The sequence below is a fragment of the Neoarius graeffei genome, chromosome 4 (assembly GCF_027579695.1).
Source record: "Neoarius graeffei isolate fNeoGra1 chromosome 4, fNeoGra1.pri, whole genome shotgun sequence".
Taxonomy (NCBI): Eukaryota; Metazoa; Chordata; class Actinopteri; order Siluriformes; family Ariidae; genus Neoarius; species Neoarius graeffei.
This window is the reverse complement of record NC_083572.1, coordinates 1,791,704-1,814,914: the sequence shown is the minus strand read 5'-3', so window position 1 is coordinate 1,814,914 and position 23,211 is coordinate 1,791,704. Positions and strand designations below refer to the sequence as shown.

At 40.2% G+C, this 23,211-nt stretch overlaps 2 protein-coding genes across 3 annotated transcripts in view; both read right to left on the bottom strand.

Annotated features, from left to right (window-relative positions):
• cd7al (cd7 antigen-like) overlaps positions 1–11,794 on the bottom strand; it is a 12,999-nt gene extending 1,205 nt beyond the window's left edge. The window contains exons 1-5 of one of the 2 annotated variants that reach the window (XM_060918580.1): positions 10,940–11,794; positions 5,436–5,783; positions 3,883–3,989; positions 3,451–3,607; positions 1–3,071 (exon numbers count right to left, since the gene is read on the bottom strand). The exon at positions 1–3,071 is cut by the window's left edge and continues 1,195 nt beyond it. In XM_060918580.1, the coding sequence (XP_060774563.1) occupies positions 3,452–3,607; positions 3,883–3,989; positions 5,436–5,783; positions 10,940–11,006 (678 nt within the window). In that variant the 5' untranslated portion in view covers positions 11,007–11,794 and the 3' untranslated portion in view covers positions 1–3,071; position 3,451. The remainder of the gene's footprint in view (positions 3,072–3,450; positions 3,608–3,882; positions 3,990–5,435; positions 5,784–10,939) is intronic. The other variant, XM_060918581.1, reaches the window with a different exon arrangement.
• A 4,702-nt stretch (positions 11,795–16,496) lies between these two features.
• Positions 16,497–22,988, bottom strand: znf207b (zinc finger protein 207, b). The gene is made up of 10 exons (XM_060918579.1): positions 22,828–22,988; positions 21,745–21,871; positions 21,512–21,650; positions 20,634–20,768; positions 20,321–20,396; positions 19,534–19,604; positions 19,248–19,390; positions 18,042–18,263; positions 17,636–17,765; positions 16,497–17,316 (listed from the first exon to the last, which is right to left on the bottom strand). The coding sequence occupies exons 1-10, from the start codon at positions 22,866–22,868 to the stop codon at positions 17,228–17,230; spliced, it is 1,173 nt and encodes a 390-aa protein (XP_060774562.1). The 5' UTR covers positions 22,869–22,988; the 3' UTR covers positions 16,497–17,227.
• Positions 22,989–23,211: the final 223 nt, after the last annotated feature.

Here is a 23,211-nt window from a genome sequence, read left to right as displayed (position 1 = left end):
AGCAAAGGGTGGCAGTGAGATACTGTAACACAGGTTACCTCACAATGGCCAAGAAGAAGGTTAACTCGCACAATAAACCATACTGCAGGAGTTGCGACCGCAGTCAGTCATTTAGTAGCAACAGAAAAATCATGATGGCAAGAACAGATTTTAACATTCACTGGAATCAACAAGGAGCTGTATGGGGAACTGCCAAGGGTCTCAAACCAGAAGTCCCACCACCAGAAGACTACGCTTTGCGGGGCATTGCTTCAGAAGGGACAGTGAGGTAGTTGCTGATTTAATACCCTGGAGGCCGAAACACAGAAGGAGAAAACCTGGCAGGCCACCGATGACTTTCAGAAACAGATTACAGTCAGATGCTGGACTGAGACCAGAGGACCTCGAATCTGCAATGAGAAATCGAGACATCTGGAGTGCCCTTGTGATTCGAGAGGGAAACTCGACATAAGATCACATTAACTGTTCAGGAATTATAGCTTTTTTTTTTTACACAGTTCCTCCATTTTCATTTCAGAAGCTCAGAAGTAATTGACTGAAGCAGTGTCATAGCCAGCTGTGGCCTGTTCCCTCATTACTTCATGACAGATTAAAGAGAGAAAACATCTGGAGTTGTGCACTGCAAAGAGGTGTCGATTCAAGTGAAGGAGGCAAAAAACAAAACAAAAAACAGGTGAGAGAGAGAGAGAGAGAGAGCAGAATTAGGAGCGACCAAAGCAACAATGTGGTATATTCTTAAACAAAAGGAACACGGTTCAGCAACACCAAAAGCCCTGGAAGACCACGGAAACCAACTAACGTGGATGATCATAGAAGAAAAACACCTTCATAGCATCTAGCCAAGTCAAGAACAGTCTGGAGGAGGGAGGGTTATCGCTCTCAAAGTCTTCAATCAAGAGACGACTTCATGAATGGAAACACAGGGTTTTTACCTTAAGATACAAATCACTGATAACACTCAAGAGCAGAAAGGCCAGATTAGACTTGACTGGAAAACATTTAAATATAAGAACGCTGCCCGGTTCTGAAACAAGATTCTTTGGACAGATGAACCCAAGATGAATGTGGACCAGAACGATGGTTCGAGAGAAGCATGGAGAAGGTCAAGTCAAGTTTATTTGTATCGCGCTTTTAACAATAAACATTGTCGCAAAGCAGCTTTACAGAATCTGAACGACTTAAAACATGAGCTAATTTTATCCCTAAAATTCAGGATTCCAGTTTTCCTTCCTGGAAAGGAAGGGTTCATGATCCAGAGCATAACCACATCATCTATTAAACACGGTGGACACACAGTCACTACATGCCACGATACACAATCATCCTCCTCCTCCTGGCGCTTCTTTTCCTACAACTTACAACATGGAAAAATCCCCAGGGTGGCACGGTGGTGTAGTGGTTCGCACGGTCGCCTCACAGCAAGAAGGTTCCGGGTTTGAACCCAGCGGCCGGCGATGGCCTTTCTGTGCGGAGTTTGCATGTTCTCCCCGTGTCCGCGTGGGTTTCCTCCGGGTGCTCCGGTTTCCCCCACAGTCCAAAGACATGCGGTTAGGTTAATATGGGACGGCCTTGGGCTGAGATGCCCTTCAGCGAGGCACCAAACTCCCGACTGCTCCCCGGGCGCTGTTAGCATGGCTGCCCACTGCTCTGGGTGTGTGTGTGTGTGTGTGTGTGCTCATTGCTCACGTGTGTGTGTTCACTGCTTCAGATGAGTTAAATGCAGAGAGGAAATTTCACAAGTGTGAGATGAATGAAGTTGTGCTTTCTTTTTCTGTCTTTTCTTCAAAGCTGTAATTCATAAGCGTTCCACTCTGCATACCGTCTGTTCGTCTCCGTTTGATCACAAAACAATAAAGGTTTCCCAGATCAACATGTCAGCAACTTCAAATCAATATTAGTGTCCCCTGCTGCAGAGTTTCTGAATCGAGCCAAAAAGTTCGTCTCCTACACAACTGAAAATCATGTGACTGCATTCCTGCGTGCTGATTGGCCAAAGCTGAAAACAGTGTTCGTGAACCTTACGCACCGTGCTGTTTTACCCATCAGTATCCACCAATCAGCACCCACATAAACCTGAGAAGAATGATTTGAAGCCACATAGTGCATCATAAATTTCGACTTTGTGTCCTACTTGTTTAATCTCCGACCCTTCCATACCATGACACGATGTGTTGTTGTGAGCCTTTAGTCCTGTTTTTGTTCCTTACTTTGACAGCTCGCATTCAAAACATTGGTGCATGGTTTCTTGCGGACAAATTCACCGTCACTCACCTTTCAACCAATCAGCGTGCAGCAATGCATCATGTGATTTCCATAATGACCGCACTGGTGGAGTAGACTGGAAGTTTTCTTCTTAGTTGAAAACAAATCGACCGTTTGGACCAATATTATCGACTTGAATTGAATAACATGTTGGGCCGAGTAATCTTTATTGATTCCTGATCAGAATAAGGTCGGTAGACTGGCCGTGGAGCGAGCGGTTTATGAAATACAGGAATTCTAACGTGGGAAAGCCCAGCTTTGGGATTTTTCCATGTCATAACTTGTAGTAAAAAAAGACCAAGGAAGATTGTGTATTGGGGCCTGTAGCGACTGTGGGTGGAGGTGGGCGTGTACAGCTGCTGAGGGAACTGCGTCGCGGGCGTTTATTAATGATGTGACAGCTGATAGAAGCAGCAGGACGAATTCTGAAGTGAACAGAGATTTACTTTCTGCTCAGATTCAGTCAAATTCTGCAAAACTTATTTGGTGGAGCTTCACAGTACAGATGTTTAACAATCCAAAACATCTGGTGAAAGCAACAAGAGCTTCTTAAAGGCAAAGAATGGCAAAAAATGTTCTTAAATGGCTGAGTCGGTGAACCCAACTGAGCTGCTTTCATGGAACTGAAGGTGACTGCAGTAAAATTCCTCAAAGATTAATATGATATTTTTGTTAAAAGCCTCGAATTAAAGCTGAAAGTCGACATTTCAGTCACGTCTCGAATGATGGCTTCGTTTCAGATCCGTCGGGTTGGTGTACAGTGGAAACATCAAGACCGGGTCACTGTCCAGATATTTATGGATAATATACTGAAAATGTAAATATGGAAAGAAAAATTTATAGGAGAAATAGAAAATAGGTAAATAGAAATATTTACACATGTATAGAAATATTTCTAATAAAGTTTTGAATATTAAATCTTAGCAGATCATTTCAGCATTGATTTTTTTTATCTATTTTTATTCACAGAGTTGCATTTTTAATTTTTTAATTAATAAAAGAAAATATTTGCTAATATTTGGAATGTAATTACTAATTCATTAATGTTCTTATCAAGTTATTAGAACTCAAAGCGACTGTCTGACCAATTAAAGATAAATCTTTGAGAATTTTTGAACATTTTAATGAATTAAACTTCTCGAAAGGTTTGTGGTTGCACACGGTTCATGTAAAGGTCAGAGGGCACACCTCAGTTACTGTAAGGATTCTCTTTCTTCAGCCGACTGTAGAGACTGACGTCTTCCTCCTGTGTGAGAGAGACCGGTTTTTCTCGCACGCCGTTCATCTCCTCGTAGATGGGAACTGAGAGCTGCGGCTTTGTCGGACCTCCTGCGCTCGGCCTCATCTGAGACACAGAGAAACAGGAAGTGACTGTGAGGGAGTGGTTCACATACACCGTCTCTCAGAAAGTGTAAATAAATCAACAGCCTCCTCAAACCACAACGGATACACACACACACACACACACACACCTTCCTGGGTGAGATTTACATGTTTAATCTGCACCTTCAGAACAAAAACAGTGGCAGTTATCTCACAGTGGAACATTAAAAAGGGGACAAATTCACTCTCTCTCACACACACACACACACACACACACACACACACACAGGTACTCACACAGTGCACTACAGTGAGGATGAAGATGATGAAGAAGAGCAGTCCTGCTGCCGCAGACAGAGAGAACAGCAGTGGTGTGTAACTGGAGCAGTTGCACGGCTCGCTATCTACAAACACAGCAGATTATTCTTTATAACACCAGTTTAAACCAACACTGACCACAACACTACTGTAATAACGTTACCCGAGCGCTGTACAGTCTTACACGCGCTCACCGGACACTTTATTAGGAACACAGCTACACAGTTAATGTTCACATTAAAACACTGACGACAAAATGTGACAGGATGTTTGAGTATTTCAGGATCTGCTTATCTCCAGGGATTTACACACACACACACACACACACACACACACACACACACACACACACACACATAAAACAGTCTCTAGATTCTGCACAGAATGGTGTGAAAAACAAAAAAACCACAAGGTTTCCTATGGGTGGAGATGCCTAAGCACAAACGATCTGTATAACTGCGGTGAGCTGAAAAGCATCTCAACATGTTGAACCTTGAGGTGGACCTGAACCCCAGTGAAAACCTGTGGGCGGAGCTGAAGAGGACAGAGCACAAGAGAGGGTTGAGGACCCTGGATGATCTGGAGAGACTGTGTAAAGAGGAATGGGTTCAATGCCCTGCTTTGGATCTCCAACCTGATAAAATGTTGAAGGAGAAACTCAGTGCTGTTTTACTGCCAAAGGGGAGGGTGGTGCTTTGGTAATGCCCAAAGTATTAAACGCAGGGGTGCCAATAATAGTAGAACATGTGTTGAAGGATTTGTTTTTCTCCAAATAAATTTATTTCAATTCAAGGTTGGATTTTTTTCATTTCTTCAGCCTGAGATGAAGCGACTTCACCAAAAGGTGGATTTTTTTTTAATTCTTTCGGCTGAATCTTTATAAGGGGTGCCAATAATTGTGGTAGGCTCTGTAATTACTGCAGTTTGCGCCTTCTAAGCTCCTACTCTGTGTGTGTGTGTGTGTTTATAAAGTGAACTGATGCCTCTGGTGTTTTTTCCAGCATGTTACAGTAAGGCAGGACGACACTGATGCACTTTGCTAACAGAAATTACGTCCATCGTAGCCAAATTTGTCACAACTGCGTGCAGGTGAACTTCAGCGTCAAGCAAATCCGTCTTCAGTAAATCAATAGCACGACCGCTCTGGTTGCGATGACCTCTGAAGAGGCCGAGCTTCATATTTCAAAAGATCACCTGAAAATCCAAAATGGACGAAGCACTAATTTGAGGAATATGCAGGTGTGAATGTTTATATTGTATAAACTCCCCAGTAAGTCGGCCAGGAGGCGGGATTAGAGGCGTTTCGGTTATTGGTTGCTGAGTTAGCTAGCCTGCTAAGACTTGTAGCAATTAGCATGCAAACTTAGCAAGCAGCTTCAGATGTATGAAGACTTGTTGCAGTGTTACAAGATTCAGGCTAATTCAATACCTTAAATGGCATTAGCTTAATTTAGCTGAAATGACCTACAGGTTTTTTTTGGCCACACCCATTTTTGCTTGACCTTGAGGAGTGTTGAGAATGTTGTACTTACTGTAAGCTTTGACATACAGGAAAAACTTGTCCCTCCCAGACAGGTTCTGAAAGCCTGTGTTTGCGCTGTAGTAGAACATGCACACGTACACGTCGGTGTCGTCACCCTGCAAGTCCGTGATGCTCACGTTGACTTGGTTAATGTCGAGTCGGTCCCAGATGCGATTCTCAAACCTGAGAGCTTTAACCTCGGGCTCAACTCTGAAGTTGTGATACAGCACTTGTGCATCCTTCTGAAGCCATTCACGACTCAGACTGAAAGCAAACGGTGGCGTGGGTTGTTCAGGAAACATGCAGGAGAACTCGATGGAGGAGTTGAGTTGTGCGTAGAGATACACATCGCCAAACGCTGGAGAGAAAACAGACATCGTTATTAAAGAAACACACAGGACACGAGTCCTTTTTAGTTTTGTAACTAACTGAAGCTATGAGGTTCGCATAAACTTCACCGTCTAACTCCACGCTACAACCATCTCTCTTCGTTGTCACGCTGCCCTGAAGCTCCGCCCCCATTATTTGAAGCTATTATTGTAATAGCAATTCAATCACTGCTATTTTAAAATTAGACAATTGATTATGGAGATTTTAAGCTAGTGCACATATACGTGTTATGTGCAAAAGTTTGTGCACCCTGACCATCACACCTTGTACGTAGAACACCTCACACTGAACCACTCCTCTTCTGGAAAGGCTTTCCACTAGATTTTGGGGCGTGGCTGTGAGTTCATTAGTGAGACCAGGCTCTGATGCTTCCAGTTCAGCGCTTTAGAATATGTATCATAGTTTTAGTGCTTTATAAATAAATATTATTATTATTTATTATTATTCATCCCAAAGGTGTTGAGTTCAGTCAGGGCTCTGTGCAGGACACTCGAGTTCTTCGCTCCAACTGGAGCTCTTGTGCTTTGTGTACAGGAGCATCGTCATACTGGCGCAGGTTTGGGTCTCTTGGTTTCAGAGACAGGAAATTGTAAGCTATGGCCTAATGGTTAGAGAAGCAGCTTTGGGACCAAAAGGTCGTGGGTTTGATTCCCTGGACCAGCAGGAATAGCTGAAGTGCCCTTGAGCAAGGCACCTACTGCTCTGGGTGTGTTGTATGTCGCTCTGGATAAACAGCGTCTCCTAAACACCTGTAATGTAATGTTCCAAAAAACAGAAGCATTCTATACAACTCGGTGCTTTGTGGGAACAGTTTGGAGAAGAATCACATATGCACGTAATGGTCAGGTGTGCACATACCTTTGGCTGTATAATACAGCTTTAGTTATGAGAATGATTTTGTACAAGATAAACAACTGTAGCTTATTCACTACTTTAACCTCAAAACTCAGTGCAAAATTGAAGCAGACGTCACAGTAAACAAAGCTTGCTGTGTATAAAACGGTCAAAGATAAATTTATCACAATTTTGTTTTTAATCTGAACACGACTCATTAAAGGTTAACAAACACACCATGATGTTCGTTACACTGGAAGCACACGCTAAAAATTAAAGACAGATTCCTAAATGACATTTTTGCATCTTATAAAATGATGCATTAATTATCTGCAGATGTGAATTTTGTTTTAATCGGCGATGCATCAAATCACCGACTCCACTTTTGTTTGTATGACCGACCTCATGATCGTCTGCATTGTTTAGTCAGATTCTGCTTTTTTTTTTAAACTTTATTAATATGATTGAGTTGGAAAAGAAAGTTTATGTTTCCGTTTTAAAATCTTTAAACTTCAGTTAAAGTGCAATTTAAAACAATACACTGAATAATTTATCCAATAAGAAACGGAGAGAGAGTGCAATCTTCAAATAATTCAGATTATTATTAATTTTATCCGTCAGCACACAGGATAAAAAATAAATTGACAAATCAAATTATTGTATATTTTTTTTGTATCTGAATTGAATTGAAGCTGGATATTTAGATTGGATTCTGAATACTGGATTTAAAAAAGAAAGAAAGAAAGAAAACTAACATGAGTCAGAGGTTGGAATCAGTTCTTCTGATATTAAAATCTCATCTCATTATCTGTAGCCGCTTTATCCTTCTACAGGGTCGCAGGCGAGCTGGATCCTATCCCAGCTGACTACGGGCGAAAGGCGGGGTTCACCCTGGACAAGTCGCCAGGTCATCACAGGGCTGACACATAGACACAGACAACCATTCACACTCACATTCACACCTACGCTCAATTTAGAGTCACCAGTTAACCTAACCTGCATGTCTTTGGACTGTGGGGGAAACCGGAGCACCCGGAGGAAACCCACGCGGACACGGGGAGAACATGCAAACTCCACACAGAAAGGCCCTCGCTGGCCCCGGGGCTCGAACCCGGACCTTCTTGCTGTGAGGCGACAGCGCTGACCACTACACCACCCTGATATTAAAATGTACATTTTAAATAAATAAATTGTATACATTTATTTACTCTTAAATTCACAAGACTATTGTATTTAAAACTATTTAGATCTGAAAAAGGCATTTGATATCAATCATGATGTCCTTTTATCTAAATTAGCCACTTTTCACTTTTAATTTCTTAGCAGGTGCAATTAAATGAAAAATCATCAATCCTCCACCATTTGCATGCCAACAGGTGTCCCTCAGGGATCCGTACTGGGTCCACTGTTATTTACACTTTGTTAAAAAGTTTATCTGCTGAGCGTCTACCCCAGTTCCAACACTCCAATGTCTCTGATGACGGAAGGAGTGCAGCTCAAGCTGCAGATCAATTAACCAATTTAATGCAACGTATTACAGGACGGTTAAAACAAAACTGTTTACAAGAGTGTGGTTTTTTTTAGCAAGTAAAAAAAAAATACTATGCAGAACCAGATGTATTTGTAGCAAGGAAGAGACTGCAGGTTGTCTCAGAGTTTGAGTATCTTCTTGTGCTAAGTGATAGTAATTTTTCATTTAGATAGAAAAAGTTTGTCAGCGAGTTAAGTTTAACCTTGCAAACTTCAGATACATCTGCAGTGGCATGTCAACAGGCTGCGCTCATGGACATGCACTCAGTGATCTTTTCTCATATTACATTGTTTAACAACCTGCTCTCAGACCAGAGTACCACTTCTCTTAAACCAGTACACTCTTCGTACAAACCAACCCTTAAAGTTCTCAATGTAAAAAAAACTCTCTATATTAATACCATTGTTTAATTTTAACACAATATAAGTTATTGAACTGGGAAAATCTGATAAAATATACAGAGTCCTGTCTCAGGTATGAGATTATTAATGCACTGGCTCCTCTGTACTCAGACCATTTGTAAAAATTGGTTCAACTGCATATAAATCTGCTCGTAGTGCAGTAAGAGGAGACCGTGTGCAATCCCATTAAGAAAAATTAGTTTCAGTCAATCTGCATTTTCAATTAGAGCTGCTCGTTAGTGGACCTCAATACCAACTCACATTAGAGATTTAAAAACATGCATTACATTTAAATCCAACTTAAAGATGTGATTGATCAGCAATCAGACTCATCACCACTGAAACACTAACTATATAAAATCACACTGTTGAGTCCTGCGTTTTTGTTTGCTGCTCACATGCTATGCTGTATATACTGTATATATATATATATATAAAAAAGTTCTGGCGGCACGGTGGTGTAGTGGTTAGCGCTGTCGCCTCACAGCAAGAAGGTCCGGGTTCGAGCCCCGTGGCCGGCGAGGGCCTTTCTGTGCGGAGTTTGCATGTTCTCCCCGTGTCCGCGTGGGTTTCCTCCGGGTGCTCCGGTTTCCCCCACAGTCCAAAGACATGCAGGTTAGGTTAACTGGTGACTCTAAATTGAGCGTAGGTGTGAATGTGAGTGTGAATGGTTGTCTGTGTCTATGTGTCAGCCCTGTGATGACCTGGCGACTTGTCCAGGGTGTACCCCGCCTTTCACCCGTAGTCAGCTGGGATAGGATCCAGCTCGCCTGCGACCCTGTAGAACAGGATAAAGTGGCTACAGATAATGAGATGGGATATAAAGTTCTAAGTCAAATGAAAAAAATCTTTATTTATGAAAATAAAGCCATTTCTCTACGTATCCTCCATTTAAGTCTAAACACTTCTGCAGGCAATGTTTCCATTAGAGAATTCCTTCTTTATATTGCTTTTTTGAATTCTTTTGAAATTATAACATCTGTCTTAGAATTTTTTGACTTATCCTCGTGCGTGCGTGCGTGTGTGTATATCTCATATAGTTCTGTGCAAACGTCTTAGGCGCATGCAATGACATGCTGTAGAGCAAAGATGCCTTCAAAAACAATTAAATTAAATGTTTCTACATTAAAAAAAATACCATAAAGGTCAGTCAGCAGTAGTGCATGAAACAAAGTCAGTGTTTGGTGTGAGACGACCCTTTGCTTTAAAAAGTTTTTTATCCATCTGAGGTCCAGTGAGGTCAGTTTTATGTGGAAATGATCTGTAGGTTTTCCTGAGCATCTTACAGAACCAGCTGCGGTTCTTCTGGACACTTTGACTGTCACACTCACTTCTTCATTTTACACCAAAACCCAGCAGCCTTCATTATGCTTTCTTTTTTCATCTGAAAACTGCTCTTATGGAATATACTGCTCAGATACAAACTTTTTTCCTGTAACACTTAATTTTATATTTTGACTCGATAATGTAGAAGTCATAAAATAGAAATCTATAGTTTGTATAGAGAGAAAATGGGGGCTAAGACTTTTGCACAGTACTGTGTGTGTGTATATGTGTATTTTTACTGCATGTGCGATGTAGTTTTTTCATTTACTTTTACTATTCTGTGTAATATACATTTTTTTAGGCATAATCTGACCTTTTAACATCGCCCCATGTAAAATAGCCATTTTGGTTAATTCTGGCATATTTACATTTTATTTTATTAACGTGCAGTGTCCATGTCAACTAAATCATACATATGTACATATATAAATATTCTTTAAATTGTGTACATTCTGATCGGGAAGAAAAACTGACAAGGTAATTCAGATGTGATTTAACAATTATTACAAAAGTTATGATAAACATTGAATAGCAATTTTATTTTATTTTCTACTTAAGTTGCTTTCTAAAAATCAGGGGGGAAAGTTATAAAAAAGTTTGAAAAACATGACGCACTAATCAAAATCAAGCATGTTATAACACTGTAATAAACACCAGTATGTCTTCAACACAGTTTTTCATGAAGTGTTTTACTTGCGCTGTAATATCAGTCCTCTTTCTACACACACACAAGTTTGAACTCCATGAAGTGTGTTAATGAAGTGCTGAAAGCCAGCAGTCTCCATGTTGAGTGTGTGTCCTGCTCCAACACACCTGATTTTAACTGCAACACACTTCTAAAGATTTGAACAGATTTAATCCTGATAACGCAAGTTAACAAAGAATTGGAAAAATACCACTGAGCGTTCTTGCATAATGGTTGCTCAAGACACACATCAAGTGTACAGAACATTAGACAGATAGATAGATAGATAGATAGATAGATAGATAGATCACACAATCTATTAGTATGTGTAATGAAATAAAAGTTACCTGTGGATAAAAAAGTGACGATGAGGCAGACAGAAACTCGCTGACGCTTCAGCAGCCAGCTCTCCATCACTGTGTACGACTTTCTCACCCGTAGCACCAGAATAAAACAGATTCCAGCGTTGGTGTGTGCGCACAAGTGTGAATGTCTGTGCGCGTGTGTCTGTGCGCGTGTGTGTGCGCGCGTGTGTGTTGGGGTAGGAACAGGAAATCCTCGTAAGTTTCAGTGGCTCATGCAACCGTTGCGCAAAAAAAAGGAAAAAAAAGACGAGAAAACCACAAAGAAACAGTTCTTTAAGCAAACCTTAACTAAATCATCTTTGAAATTAATTTAACATTTGTACAAAAACAAATTAACTAATTCAGCTATTAAAGAGCCTTAATAAATATATTAGAGCGAACAGCTGGAGGTGAGGTGTGATGCACATTTGGTGGCTCCTGTTGTGCACTGAAGCTTAGAGCACGTGTGAACGTGAGCACACACACACTTTACCCCTGAGACTTTTTTCCTGGGTCAAAAAAAGATGTTTACATGTCAGATGTTTTTATTTCCTGCTTCAAAACAAAAGAATAGAAAAAAGGTGAAAGATATTAACTCATGAAATCTTCCTTCCTTTTCTCTTTCTGGAGACCCTAAAGGGTCAAAATGAGAAAATTTAAATAAATAAATAAATAAAATGTGGTTGCAATTATGGAAGCCCCATCTATTATGAATGAAAGCTCTGGATGCAAATTACTAAAATCACTTCCGCAAATGGAGCTCAAACTGGAGAAACAACCATCTGACAACCTGAACAAAAATCTAATATCAGTAGTTTATACATCATTTGTTTGACTTTTTTTTTAATTTATGAAATATGAAGGTGCACAACCCTGTTTCCAAAAAAGTCAGGATGCTTTAATGTAAAACATAAATAATATAAACGGAATGTGATCATTTGTAAATCACGGAAACCTGATATTTCACTGAAAATAGTACAGAGACAACATATCAAATGTTGAAAGTGAGAAATTTTATTATTTTTTGAAAAATATCTGCTCATTTTGAATTTGATGTCAGCAACACATTTCAGAAAAGTTGGGACAGGGCGGGTTTACCACTATGTTGCATCACCTCTACTTTTAACAACACTCTGTAAACGTTTGGGAACTGAAGAGACAAACTGCTGTAGTTTTGAAAGAGTATATTCTTGCCTGATATACAATTTCAGTTGATCAACAGTTCAGCGTCTCCTTTGTCGTATTTTGCGCTTCATAATGCACCAAATGTTTTAAATGGGAGACAGGTCTGGACTGCAGCAGGCCAGTTTAGCACCCAGACTCTTTTACAATGGAGCCATGCAGTTTTAACCCTTTGGTGACTGACCCCTTGAAAATGGTTCCTCCAGGAACGATGATGTTTCAGTTGTCAAGACAACGGAAAAACTAAAATACAAGAGCATTTTGTTTTGTGCACAAGAGCATTGTGACGTATCTTTCTGTTTTTGTATTTTAGTTTTTCCGTTGTCTTGACAACTGAAACGTCATCGTTCCTGGAGGAACCATTTTCAAGGGGTCAGTCACCAAATGTGCAGAAAGTGGTTTGGCGTTGTCTTGCTGAAAGAAGGAAGGCCTTCACTGAAAAAGATTTTGTCTGGATGGCAGCGTGTTGCTCTGAAACGTGTTTATATCATTCAGCATTAATGACGCCTTCCCAGATGTACAAGCTACCCATGTCGTGTCCACTAATGCCCCCTCATACCATCACAGATGTTGGCTTTTGAGCTGTGCACTGATAAGCCGGATGGTCCCTCTCCTCTTTAGCCTGGAGGACGTGGGGTCCATGATTTCTAAAAAGAATTTCTACTTTTGATTTGTCAGACCTCAGGACAGTTTTCCACTTCACCTCAGTCCATCGTAAAAGAGCTTGGGTCCAGAGAAGGGGGCGGGGTTTCTGGATATTGTTAGTTTGCCCAGGATGGAGTCCACCAGGGGGCAAGGTATTGTTTTCGGTGGTTTTATTTATTTTTTTTAAACAATATTACAGGAAAACAGCTGGACCAAACTTCATGAAACTTTCAGGATAGATGGGTATTGGTCTCAAATAGAACCGCCAACATTTTGGGGGTCATCCGGTCAAAGTTTTTGTGGTTACTGCCTCATATAGAGGCGGTAGCCACTGTCAATGTGTTGTAAGAATGTAACAGTCGTGCACTGTGCATCACCAGAACAGTGAATCATGATCTTGCAATATGAACAGTTGATCTCGCATCATCATGGTGTTGTAAGAATGAGTCTAACAATAGCGAAAGTTGCCCTCTGTCCCAAATCACTCCCTACATAGTGGACTACACAGGCAGGTCACCATTTTGTAGTGCTGTCCGAATGTATAGTGAGCATTATTACACCCTATATAGTGCACTCAAAGTATCTCACAATGCATCACGAAAAGATGAAAAGGGAAGGAAAAGAAAGAAGGAAAAGGGGAAAAAAAAAGGCAGTGGCAAAGGAGAAAAAAGAGGCTACGGCAAAGAAGTAGTTTTATCATTTAATCAACGAGCTCACTATATAGTCATTTCCTATATAGTGAGTAGGGCATAGTGAATGAGTGAGTGATTTAGGACACAGCATTTGTAACCAATCAGCACTTATCTTGATCAAACTCGATTACCCGTTTATTTCTTGATAAACTTCTGAACTAATCAGAACCAGAAACGAAATAAGAGAAATCTTGTTATAACTTCATAGTATCAGAAGATAATCCGCAGATAAAAAGACAAATGAAATTCACCTCCTGGTTCACCAAGGCTACTGATTCGATATCAAGTAAATGGTGTTTATTTTAAGAAAATGTAACTTTTGATTATCACAGCTTTGTGGTCCTTCTGAAAAGAGTCAAATAAAGGTTGCTGTTTTTTTTTTTTTTAGCAGATATTTAGTCTCTTTACACTGCACTTATGAAACAAAATGTTCCCATTAGTATTAAATAATGCTTCTAAGACAATTCACAAGACTAAAGAAATGGCTTTCAGACATGTTTATGCTTATTACAGAGGGAAAGTGCGTTCCACTGAGCTCTAGCGCCGGGCCATTTCCGGGAAATAAGTTTGGGTCGTGGGGACAGCGTGTGTGTGTCAGCCTCGGTTCGGAGGCTTCAGTTTCAAAAACTAAGAGGTAAGAGTAGAATAATATAAAGTACAGACACTTGGTATGTTTTACTTCTGTGATTTTTAAATTACGCTTCGTTTTTGTGGCTACTGACTCAGTAAATACATATGCTATATTTACTGTATGGACATGGGATCAGAAAACTTCTAAGGAGCCACATGGACCCAACAGGGGACCAATTTTTATTTATAAGCAGTAGCCACATGGACTCATAAGGGACCTTTTTTTTTTTTGCGATATCTTCCTTTATATTCGTCATAAGTGCTACCGAGCGAGGTTTGTTTTGTCTGGCAACACTTGTTAATGTAAAAGTTTTAACTTGCGTTTGTGGATGCAGTAATGAAGTGTTTTCACAGACGATGGTTTTCTGAAGTGTTCCTGAGCCCATACAGTGATTTCCACTACAGACACGTGTCTGCTTTTAACGAAGTGTCTCCTGAGGGCCTGAAGATCACAGGCATCCAATGTCAGTTTTCAGCCTTGTCTCTTGCATACAGAGATTTCTCCAGATTCTCTGAATCTTTTAATGATATTATGGACCATAGATGATGTGATCCTTAAATTCTTTGCAGTTTTACACTGAGGAACATTATTCTTAAATTGTTGCACTGTTTGCCCACGCAGTCTTTCACAGAGTGGTGAACCCCGCCCCATCTTTACTCCTGAGAGACTCCGCCTCTCTGGGATGCTCTTTTTATACCCAATCATCTTACTGACCTGTTGACAATTAAACTAAATTAGTGTTTTTATGCCTCCGCCACCGTCAGGTGCAGGAGGCATTATGTTTCCGGGTTGTTCGTCTGTCCGTGCGTGCGTCCGTCCCAAAACCTTGTGAACACGATATCTCAAAGGCTAATGAAAGGAATTTCACCAAATTTTCACCATTTGTGCATTTGGGGACAAAGATAAACTGATTACATTTTGAGATCAAATGGTCTAAGGTCAAGGTCACTGTGAGATCAAATGTCTGTCCGAAAACCTTGAACACAATATCTCCAAGGCTAATACACGTAATTTCATCAGGTCAAGATTACTGTGAGGTCAAATGTCCATCCCCAAATCACAACTTAAGGCGTGTAGTCTACTGGGCGGAGGCGTCCCCATCGACGCCGTTGGCGTCGAGTTCTATCTAGCAGGGATGAGAGTGGGTGGTCACCAAAAAAGCAGAAAACAAGATGGCACCCGAAGCCAGGGGTCTGGGAGGGATACCCCCCCCCGGAAAATTTTGAAAAATAAGGCCTTACAAACCACTTTTCCTGCAATCTGAGCTGTAGTAGATAAAAAATCTGTTGTCTTTTTTATATATTTACATGAAAATATGTTTCAAATCAATAGGAGTATTGTTTGAATTCAAAATAAAATCACATTCTACATTCAAGGGTATGGTTATAATTTATGATCAACAAAAATGACAAACTAAATTCACATTAAACAAGTTTTATTAATTATCAAAATGTTCATATATTAAATAAAATTTCTTAGGGTGACTGACCTTTTCTCCCTATGTCCTCATTAGTTGCATATGATTTCAAAGTCTTTTGAAATATTTAAGTTTTCAAAACTCAGCATTAATTCAGATTTACTGACCATCATATACATGTTCAATGTATTAAATCAAACGAATGCTAAGTTTATGGGATAATGTCTATGTACACTTTATACAATTATTTATAGTTCACAGTCACTTCTCATTTTCATTTAATCATTTTGACGACTTCTTCAGCCTTTTGGCCAAAGACAAAAGCTCGTCAGTCCTCTCTCTGTTTTTTACACCAGCATCGATTTCACGTACCTTTGCTTCATCTCGCTTGTCAATTGTATCCAGCATTTTGAGTAAAAAAGCCGATACGAAAGAGAAACGTATTTTTGAAGCGCAGCGACGATGAACATGTGCAAGTTTCGATAAAATAGAACAGATGCGGGTACTTTTGTAAGAACTGTTATGATTGGCTTTTGTTCTCTCCCACACTCTTGTAAGAACTGTTATGATTGGCTATCATGCTCTCGCCAGCGATGTTTTGGCCAATTACATTGTAGATAACACGTATTCTACCGCGAGACTTAGCGAGACTAAAGATGGCGAAAATGTAAACATGTAACATCGTCGTACGCTTGAGTATCACGAAGGAACATACCCCAACCCCCCTCAATGAAAAAAAAATCTCAACGGATTTGGCATAATATTGATTTTTGCTCAGAAAAAGCGGAAATCCGCCGAAAACTCTCATCCCTGATCTAGTTGTTATCTGTACTATTTTCAATGAAATATAGGGTTTCCGTGATTTGCAAATCACCACGTTGTTTTTATTTACACTGAAGCATCCTCACTTTTTTTGAGGTTGGGGTTGTACATAATATAATTTCGAAAAATTTAAGCTAAATTAAAATAATTAAATTCACGTAACACACAAAGCAAGAAATGAAATTAAAGTTTATTAATCCATATTATTCAAAAATTATATATATTTAAAAAAAAAAAAAATCCAAAACATACAGCCATAAACTGTTTACTGAGATCCACAAACACACAGGAAGTAGGTATGTGCTGAAAGACTTCAAACTGGAATGTGTCTAAAGGATATTTTATATATATATATATATATATATATATATATATATATATATATATATATATATACATATATATATATATATATATATATATATATATATATATATATATATATAAATTCCTCATTAAAAAAAGAAAGCACTAAATTGTGCGTTAACAGTATGATGCGAGTTACACACACACACCTGGTTCTACCTGATTATCAGCACATACCTACGATGAAGCCCTCACCAAACCAGTGTTGGGGACTCAACGTCCAACAGCACATGCTAGCGTGCTGCGAAGGCTCCACACTGAATAAACACACACACACTACAGTTGTGTTAATTACCATAATTATAATAATCATCATGAACTTGCCTTAGAGAAACGCTGACACTGTTACAGCTTTAAACCTGAATGAAACACAATCAGAAATAAAAAAAAGGGGGAAAAAACCCAAAAAAACCCACATAATATTCAATAATGGGTGTGTGAGCATCCTGCGTGGTGGTGTGAGTCTCTCCGTCCGTTTTGTTTTTTTTAAATCATCTAAATAAACAGCAGAAAATGAAGCAAACCTAGCAGGCGTGTCAGAATCGGCTCATGCCCTGGAACTGAGGCACCTGTCCGTACGCCGGCATGTAACCCGGCATTCCCTGAGGAGGTGCGCCGTACTGACCTACACACACACAAAAACACACACCATCAGAACCCTGATCTTCAGGTCACAAAAATGTCAACGGATCTGAAAGGTCAACATGATGACATCAAAAGTGCACTCATGAAGACTTGTTTTTCAAATGAATTTTGGGGAAGAAAAAAAAAAAAAAGTTATTTCTGGTGATGCCTCTGACCTTTAAAAAGATTTAATGTCCTAAATTAATTTGAATAAGTTTGCAATTTTATTCTGCTGAAAACAGTGCACTTAAACACAATGCAGGTGTATGGAAGGTGTGTAGGAGTCCATTTTGTTCCGATTTGGTACATGAGCAACTCACCGTGCATGGGGTGTCGCTGTGGAGGTAACGCCCCCACCGCCGCAGCAGGGGGCACTGGACCAGCTACAGTCGGCCCAGGGCGAGGAGGAATCAACCTCTGATATCTAGGCAGCTGAGCTCGCCTCTCCTCCTGCACCGAGAGCAAGACACACAAACACACGACAATCACACACTGCACACGCTAAATACTCTCATTTACTTCCTTACAAAAACACACAAACATCTAAACATGTTTATGCCTTCATAATAAAGCTTAAAAACTCATACGCACACGAACAAGAGTTTACAGATTAAAGCTGTAATGTTAACGTTAACCCGAGCCGGTGTAAAGAGAGAAATCCGGTTTTCATTACTTACTGTCAAATAAAAAGAGGATAAATCGGGAGAGGCGTCTCCGAGCACTTACCAGCGAGATATCCTCATCAGGGTGCATCAACTTACTGGTAGCACTGGAGCTGGAGACAGCAGCGGGCTTAGAGGAGACTGCTGGGGGGTTCGGCTTAGCCGCAGTGCTACTAGCAGAACCGGAGGAAGAAGAGGTGGAGGAAGAGGAGGACGATGGAGGCTGTGTGTAGGCCGGGAATGTCGCTTTGGGAGGATCAGCGTTAGTGGGCACCGGCTGCGGAGCCTGGAAATACAAGAGACATGCAGGGCGCCAATACTTTCACACAATTGCAATACAACACTTTGCACATTATGATCTTTTAGAATGGAATTCATCCCAAAACACTCACACACACAACCAATGAGCTCTGACTCGCATCACAGGTGATATTTCACTTCATTAATACTGAATCAGAATCAAATTGAATCGGAATGAATCAAATCGTTCGCTTGCAAATCAGAATCAAATCAAATTGAGTCATCTGTCAGTACACAACCCTGAAAGTAAAGTTAGTTGTTTGCAACTTAAAAACAATTCTGTCCTTAATTAAAAATACTTTCTGTACCTAAATAAACTGCCACCGTTACTCGCTACCCGACAGACGGACAGCTTTTACCGCTCCGTCCCTCTTCGCGGTATTTCACCAACTCCGCAAACTGCACCAGGTGATGAGGTCTGAAGCGGTGAAGTAAACTCATTGTGCTGCTGCCTTTAGTTGCGATGTCGATGTTTCTACGCCATAATCTGAACAACGCTGCACTCTGCTGCAGGTCACCTCTACAGAAACCGAACCATTTCCACACACCAACCCAGGGGAGTTCTTTTTTTTTTAAGGAATTAAATCTTTGCCACTGGCTTCGTTTTCATCCATATTGTCGATTGACTTGTCAGTAATCACGCTGGTGAAAATGGAACATTACTGAATATATCCATACTCTGCCCAGTTCTAAGCATGATGACACATTTATTAAGAAACTTCCAGTAAAGCTCATTAGGGTTTTAATATATTTTCTTTTTTACACCAAAAAGGAGAGAAAAACAAGCATGGTAAAACATATTGATTTTTTAAAAAAAATAATGAATTAGCCATTTAATTATTTTCGAATGAATCAAGCTGCTTTGAGTCATGTGTAATTATTTGAAAAATAATTCTATTGATACATCACTGAATGAAATTAATTTAATTAAATAATTCATTAGATAAATACTTTTTTTTTTAAACATTACCTGAGCAACACTGGGGAAGAGAGGTTTGGAAGCAGCAGGCGGAGCGACAGGTGCGGTTGGTCGGGGTGGAACACCTGGTGCCGTCACTGGAGGTACCTGAGCCATTGGGGGCATCCCAGGCCGAGGTACGTGAGGGGGCATTCCTGCAACACACACATCAGCCTCCGCTTTATACTTGCTCCAGTTCAGGTGTGTGTGTGTGTGTGTGTGTGTACTCCAGACAGTACCAGGGACTGTAATCATCTAATGTACTCTAATATACTTGCAGCATTTCTACACCTCTTACCTGGGGGCATTCCTGGCATCATGAGGGGCACTCTGGGCCCTGGGTGCATCATCCCTCCCATCTGTATCATACTGTCAAAGGAACAAATTCAGAGAGTTGCAGAGTGTATTCGCAATCCCAGAACCAGTAACAAGTGAAAACGTATTAGCACACATTAACTAGACAGTACGAACTTCAGAAAACGCTCCAAGATGAGTGTGGAAAACTAAATACATGTTTTACTGCAAGAGATTTGCCCACTTTTCAGTGAACTGGAATTACAAAAATCTTATGTACGTCTGGAGGATGGAGCGGAACTGTAAGATGTTTCAGCATTTCACACACCGCTCCTTCTTTCTTAAAAAACATTCCACAGTCATTGTGATCACTGTCATGATTCGTGTCTCAAATTGAGAACTAGGAGCCTGCATTCAAAAGTATTTCCTAATCTAGAAGGCTGGCACTGAAAACAGATCTTTTGCTAAGTTTAAAGACTGCGTAAAAGGTTTTTAAAATTCAAACATTAACCATAACAGGAAAACAGTCCTCAGTTATAGTGCAGAATAGTACAAGGACATGATTTGTGACAAACACTAGTTTGTTTATTCAGTTGTTGACAGTGTCACATGCTGTGCTGCCCCCTACTGTATTGCATGGGGCTAATTTCTGAGGACACGCACAAGCGATGCTCCAAGTGGCAGAAGGATACGCACAGCAGCCATCTTGCAACATGTAGCTAAATACGAGTATAATCCAAGCTTTGCATTCAAAACTAATAAACAACTAAATATTAGAGATAGAAGTGTACCCAGGTGGCATTCCGGGCATCACTGCAGGCATTCCAGGCATCATTGGTGGAACACCAGGCATCATAGGAGGCATACCTACACAAACACACAATGAGAGAGAGGTGTTAACCAGCAAAAAGAAAATGACTATCCTACTCTGAAGGTGTACATATCCATGAGAACACTGCACACTGTAAATACCACAATATACTTCACAGGTCTGGACACCAGTAAAGCTCAAAAAATAATAAGTGGCATTTGTGTGAAACTAAAATGGAGCATTAATATGCAGATATCCACAAGAAGACACCGCTGACTGTGACTTTGACTCACCCGAATAGTTAGCCGGGGGCATGTAGGCATTCTGAGGCTGGGCAACAGGCGGCTGCTGAAATGTCGACGGCCCAGGTTCGTCATCCTCATCATCCTCATCAGAGTCATCTTGGTTCTGTTTCTTCTTCTGACTTTCTGCTTAAACACACACACACACTGCAGCTCGTTTATCAAGCTTTCAGTAAAACCGTGTGCGAATGTCTGTGCAAGTCAGAACACCATAAAAGGTAAAGTGCACAGACAGCTGTGAGCACGAAATGAGCAGCTGGAGTAAAGGCTGAAAAACAGAAATGGAAGTTATTTTGACTCACTTCTCCACCAACTAAAATGGTTTCTAATATATATTATTAACAATAAGCAAGCTCTAAATGCTCCATCAGCTGAAGCACTTGTTTATGGATTATGGCGCAGACAGAGAGGCTCGTCCTCCATTTGTCATTCAGTCCCCGATCTAGTGAACTCGCATGAGGATGTGTTTTTGATCGAGACTCCAGAGCTCTTTGAGAAATCGCTCTGGATAACAATGTCTGATAAAAGCTGTAAACGCAATAAAATTAACAGCTTAGACTCTATGGTATATTCCAGATGGAAAAGTGCACTAATCCATGCAGATTATACAATTTCAAATCAATTAAGTCAAGGTTTACACTAGTTCATCTTCTTATTCACAAACTTACACACACACGAGCAGAAGGACAATATGAACAGCTTTTCCTAAATTCTCATGAATTTGTATGAATCATTTTCAAATACTTTTTTTCAGCTAAATAAATAAACAAACATGGAGGACTGATAAATGAGGCCCAGTGATGGAGTTGGCTTGTGATTCATTTTTATCATCTTATATTTATGAGGATTAAACTGCCCTCATTTCCTACCTTGAGCTTTCTGTTCCAGAAGCCTCCTCCTCTCCTGCATGTCTCTCTCCGGAATGCCTTCCATGCCGTAGATCTCCAGCTCGATGTCGGTTCGGCCGGGTATCGCATTAGGAACTCCGTCTATCGTTTCCTTGTGCACCTGGAATAAAATTTTAATCGTGTTTCATGACACCCCTGTGGTTCATATTTTGCCTGTGAGCGGAATTAAAAGTCAGTTCAGTTGTGTCTCATACCTGCATACAGTGTATGGCCAGGCCAGGTCCCGTGTACAGCTTTTTGTGGCATATGTGACATTTGAAATGTTTCGCTTTCTGGTGCTGGATGAGAATCTTCTCGTCATCAAAGTCTCTGTTGCAGTACCTTTGTGTAATCGGATTCAGGTGAGAAATTGATCATGGACTGGATACAAACTCCCAGCAATACACAAGAAGAAAACACTCACATCATCTGTACTTTTTTTTTCATCTTTGCATCACGTCTGAATGACAAATAAATAAATAATCCCCCCCCAAAATATCTGGCTCTTTTGAGTGAATCGGTTCATTAGTCTCGGTTCAAAAAACAAGAGTCGACTCTTTCGGCTCCCAAAGGGGTCACTGAAAATTCCGTCCAGTCTAAACTGGATAAAGTATATGATATGCGGGTTCTTTTTTCTTTTTTTAAATGTGATTGTTATTTTCTATGTTGGAATTAATCATTGACGAAATCTTACTTTACTTTGCGAGTCGACTCTGACTCAAAGAGCCGACTCGCTCATGAACCACACATCCTGGGTTAGCCCAAAACATTTGGTTTCTAGTTTCAACTTTGGTTTGTTTTTTCCTAAAGTCCGGGTGGAATTAACAAGACAAAGATTATAAAAGTTAAACAAATGAACATATTGGATAACTAAAGCTCGTAGTTTTAATACAATTTGAAAGACGATTACATACGATCTGTGGGTGTAGTATTTTGTCTTCTCATGACGATGAAAGGTGACTAATTAACTTAAAGCTTCTATACACGGTTATTATTTAAAATACATGATTAGACAATGTCGTATCACTAAAAAGCCAAGTAAATAACTACACGAGGTAGCTACCTGCTAGCAAGCCAGTGTTCAAAAGACTTAGGAACATTAACTTGAGCTGTATCCCAAACTCGACCCATGCTACCTATTGAAGTGCACTTCACAGAGTTTGAAATAATGGCGTATGCGCACAATGTAGTGCACTACATTACGAACAGGTCGCCGTTTGGGATACAGCCTCGCTAGCTAAGAAGATATTTCGCTAACTAACGCAGTTTTAAGTCACAAGACAAATTAAAAAGGTTACCAACACCACGGCTTCAACTGCTTCTTCTTCTTTCTTCCCATTTTCTGCTTTAAAGCAAACAAAAAATACTAATTCTCGCAATTTTTTTTTACTTCATCCACCACTTTACTGTTGAATAAAATGGCGCGACGCTCTCTCGGCTGCCTCACAATACACTTCCGGTGACGGTACCACGCATGCGCAGGGACACATTGAGATGAACAGATTCGACAGCAGAGAATCCGAATCAGAATCGAGTTTATTGATGAGTCGGTTCTCACATACAAGGAATTGCTTTGGTGATTGATGCTTGAACAGTTAAAATAATTTTTAAAAATTACAAAAGAAGTTATATAAGTACAATAAAAAATAATCGAAAATAGACAATTTTGAAAAGTGGACATA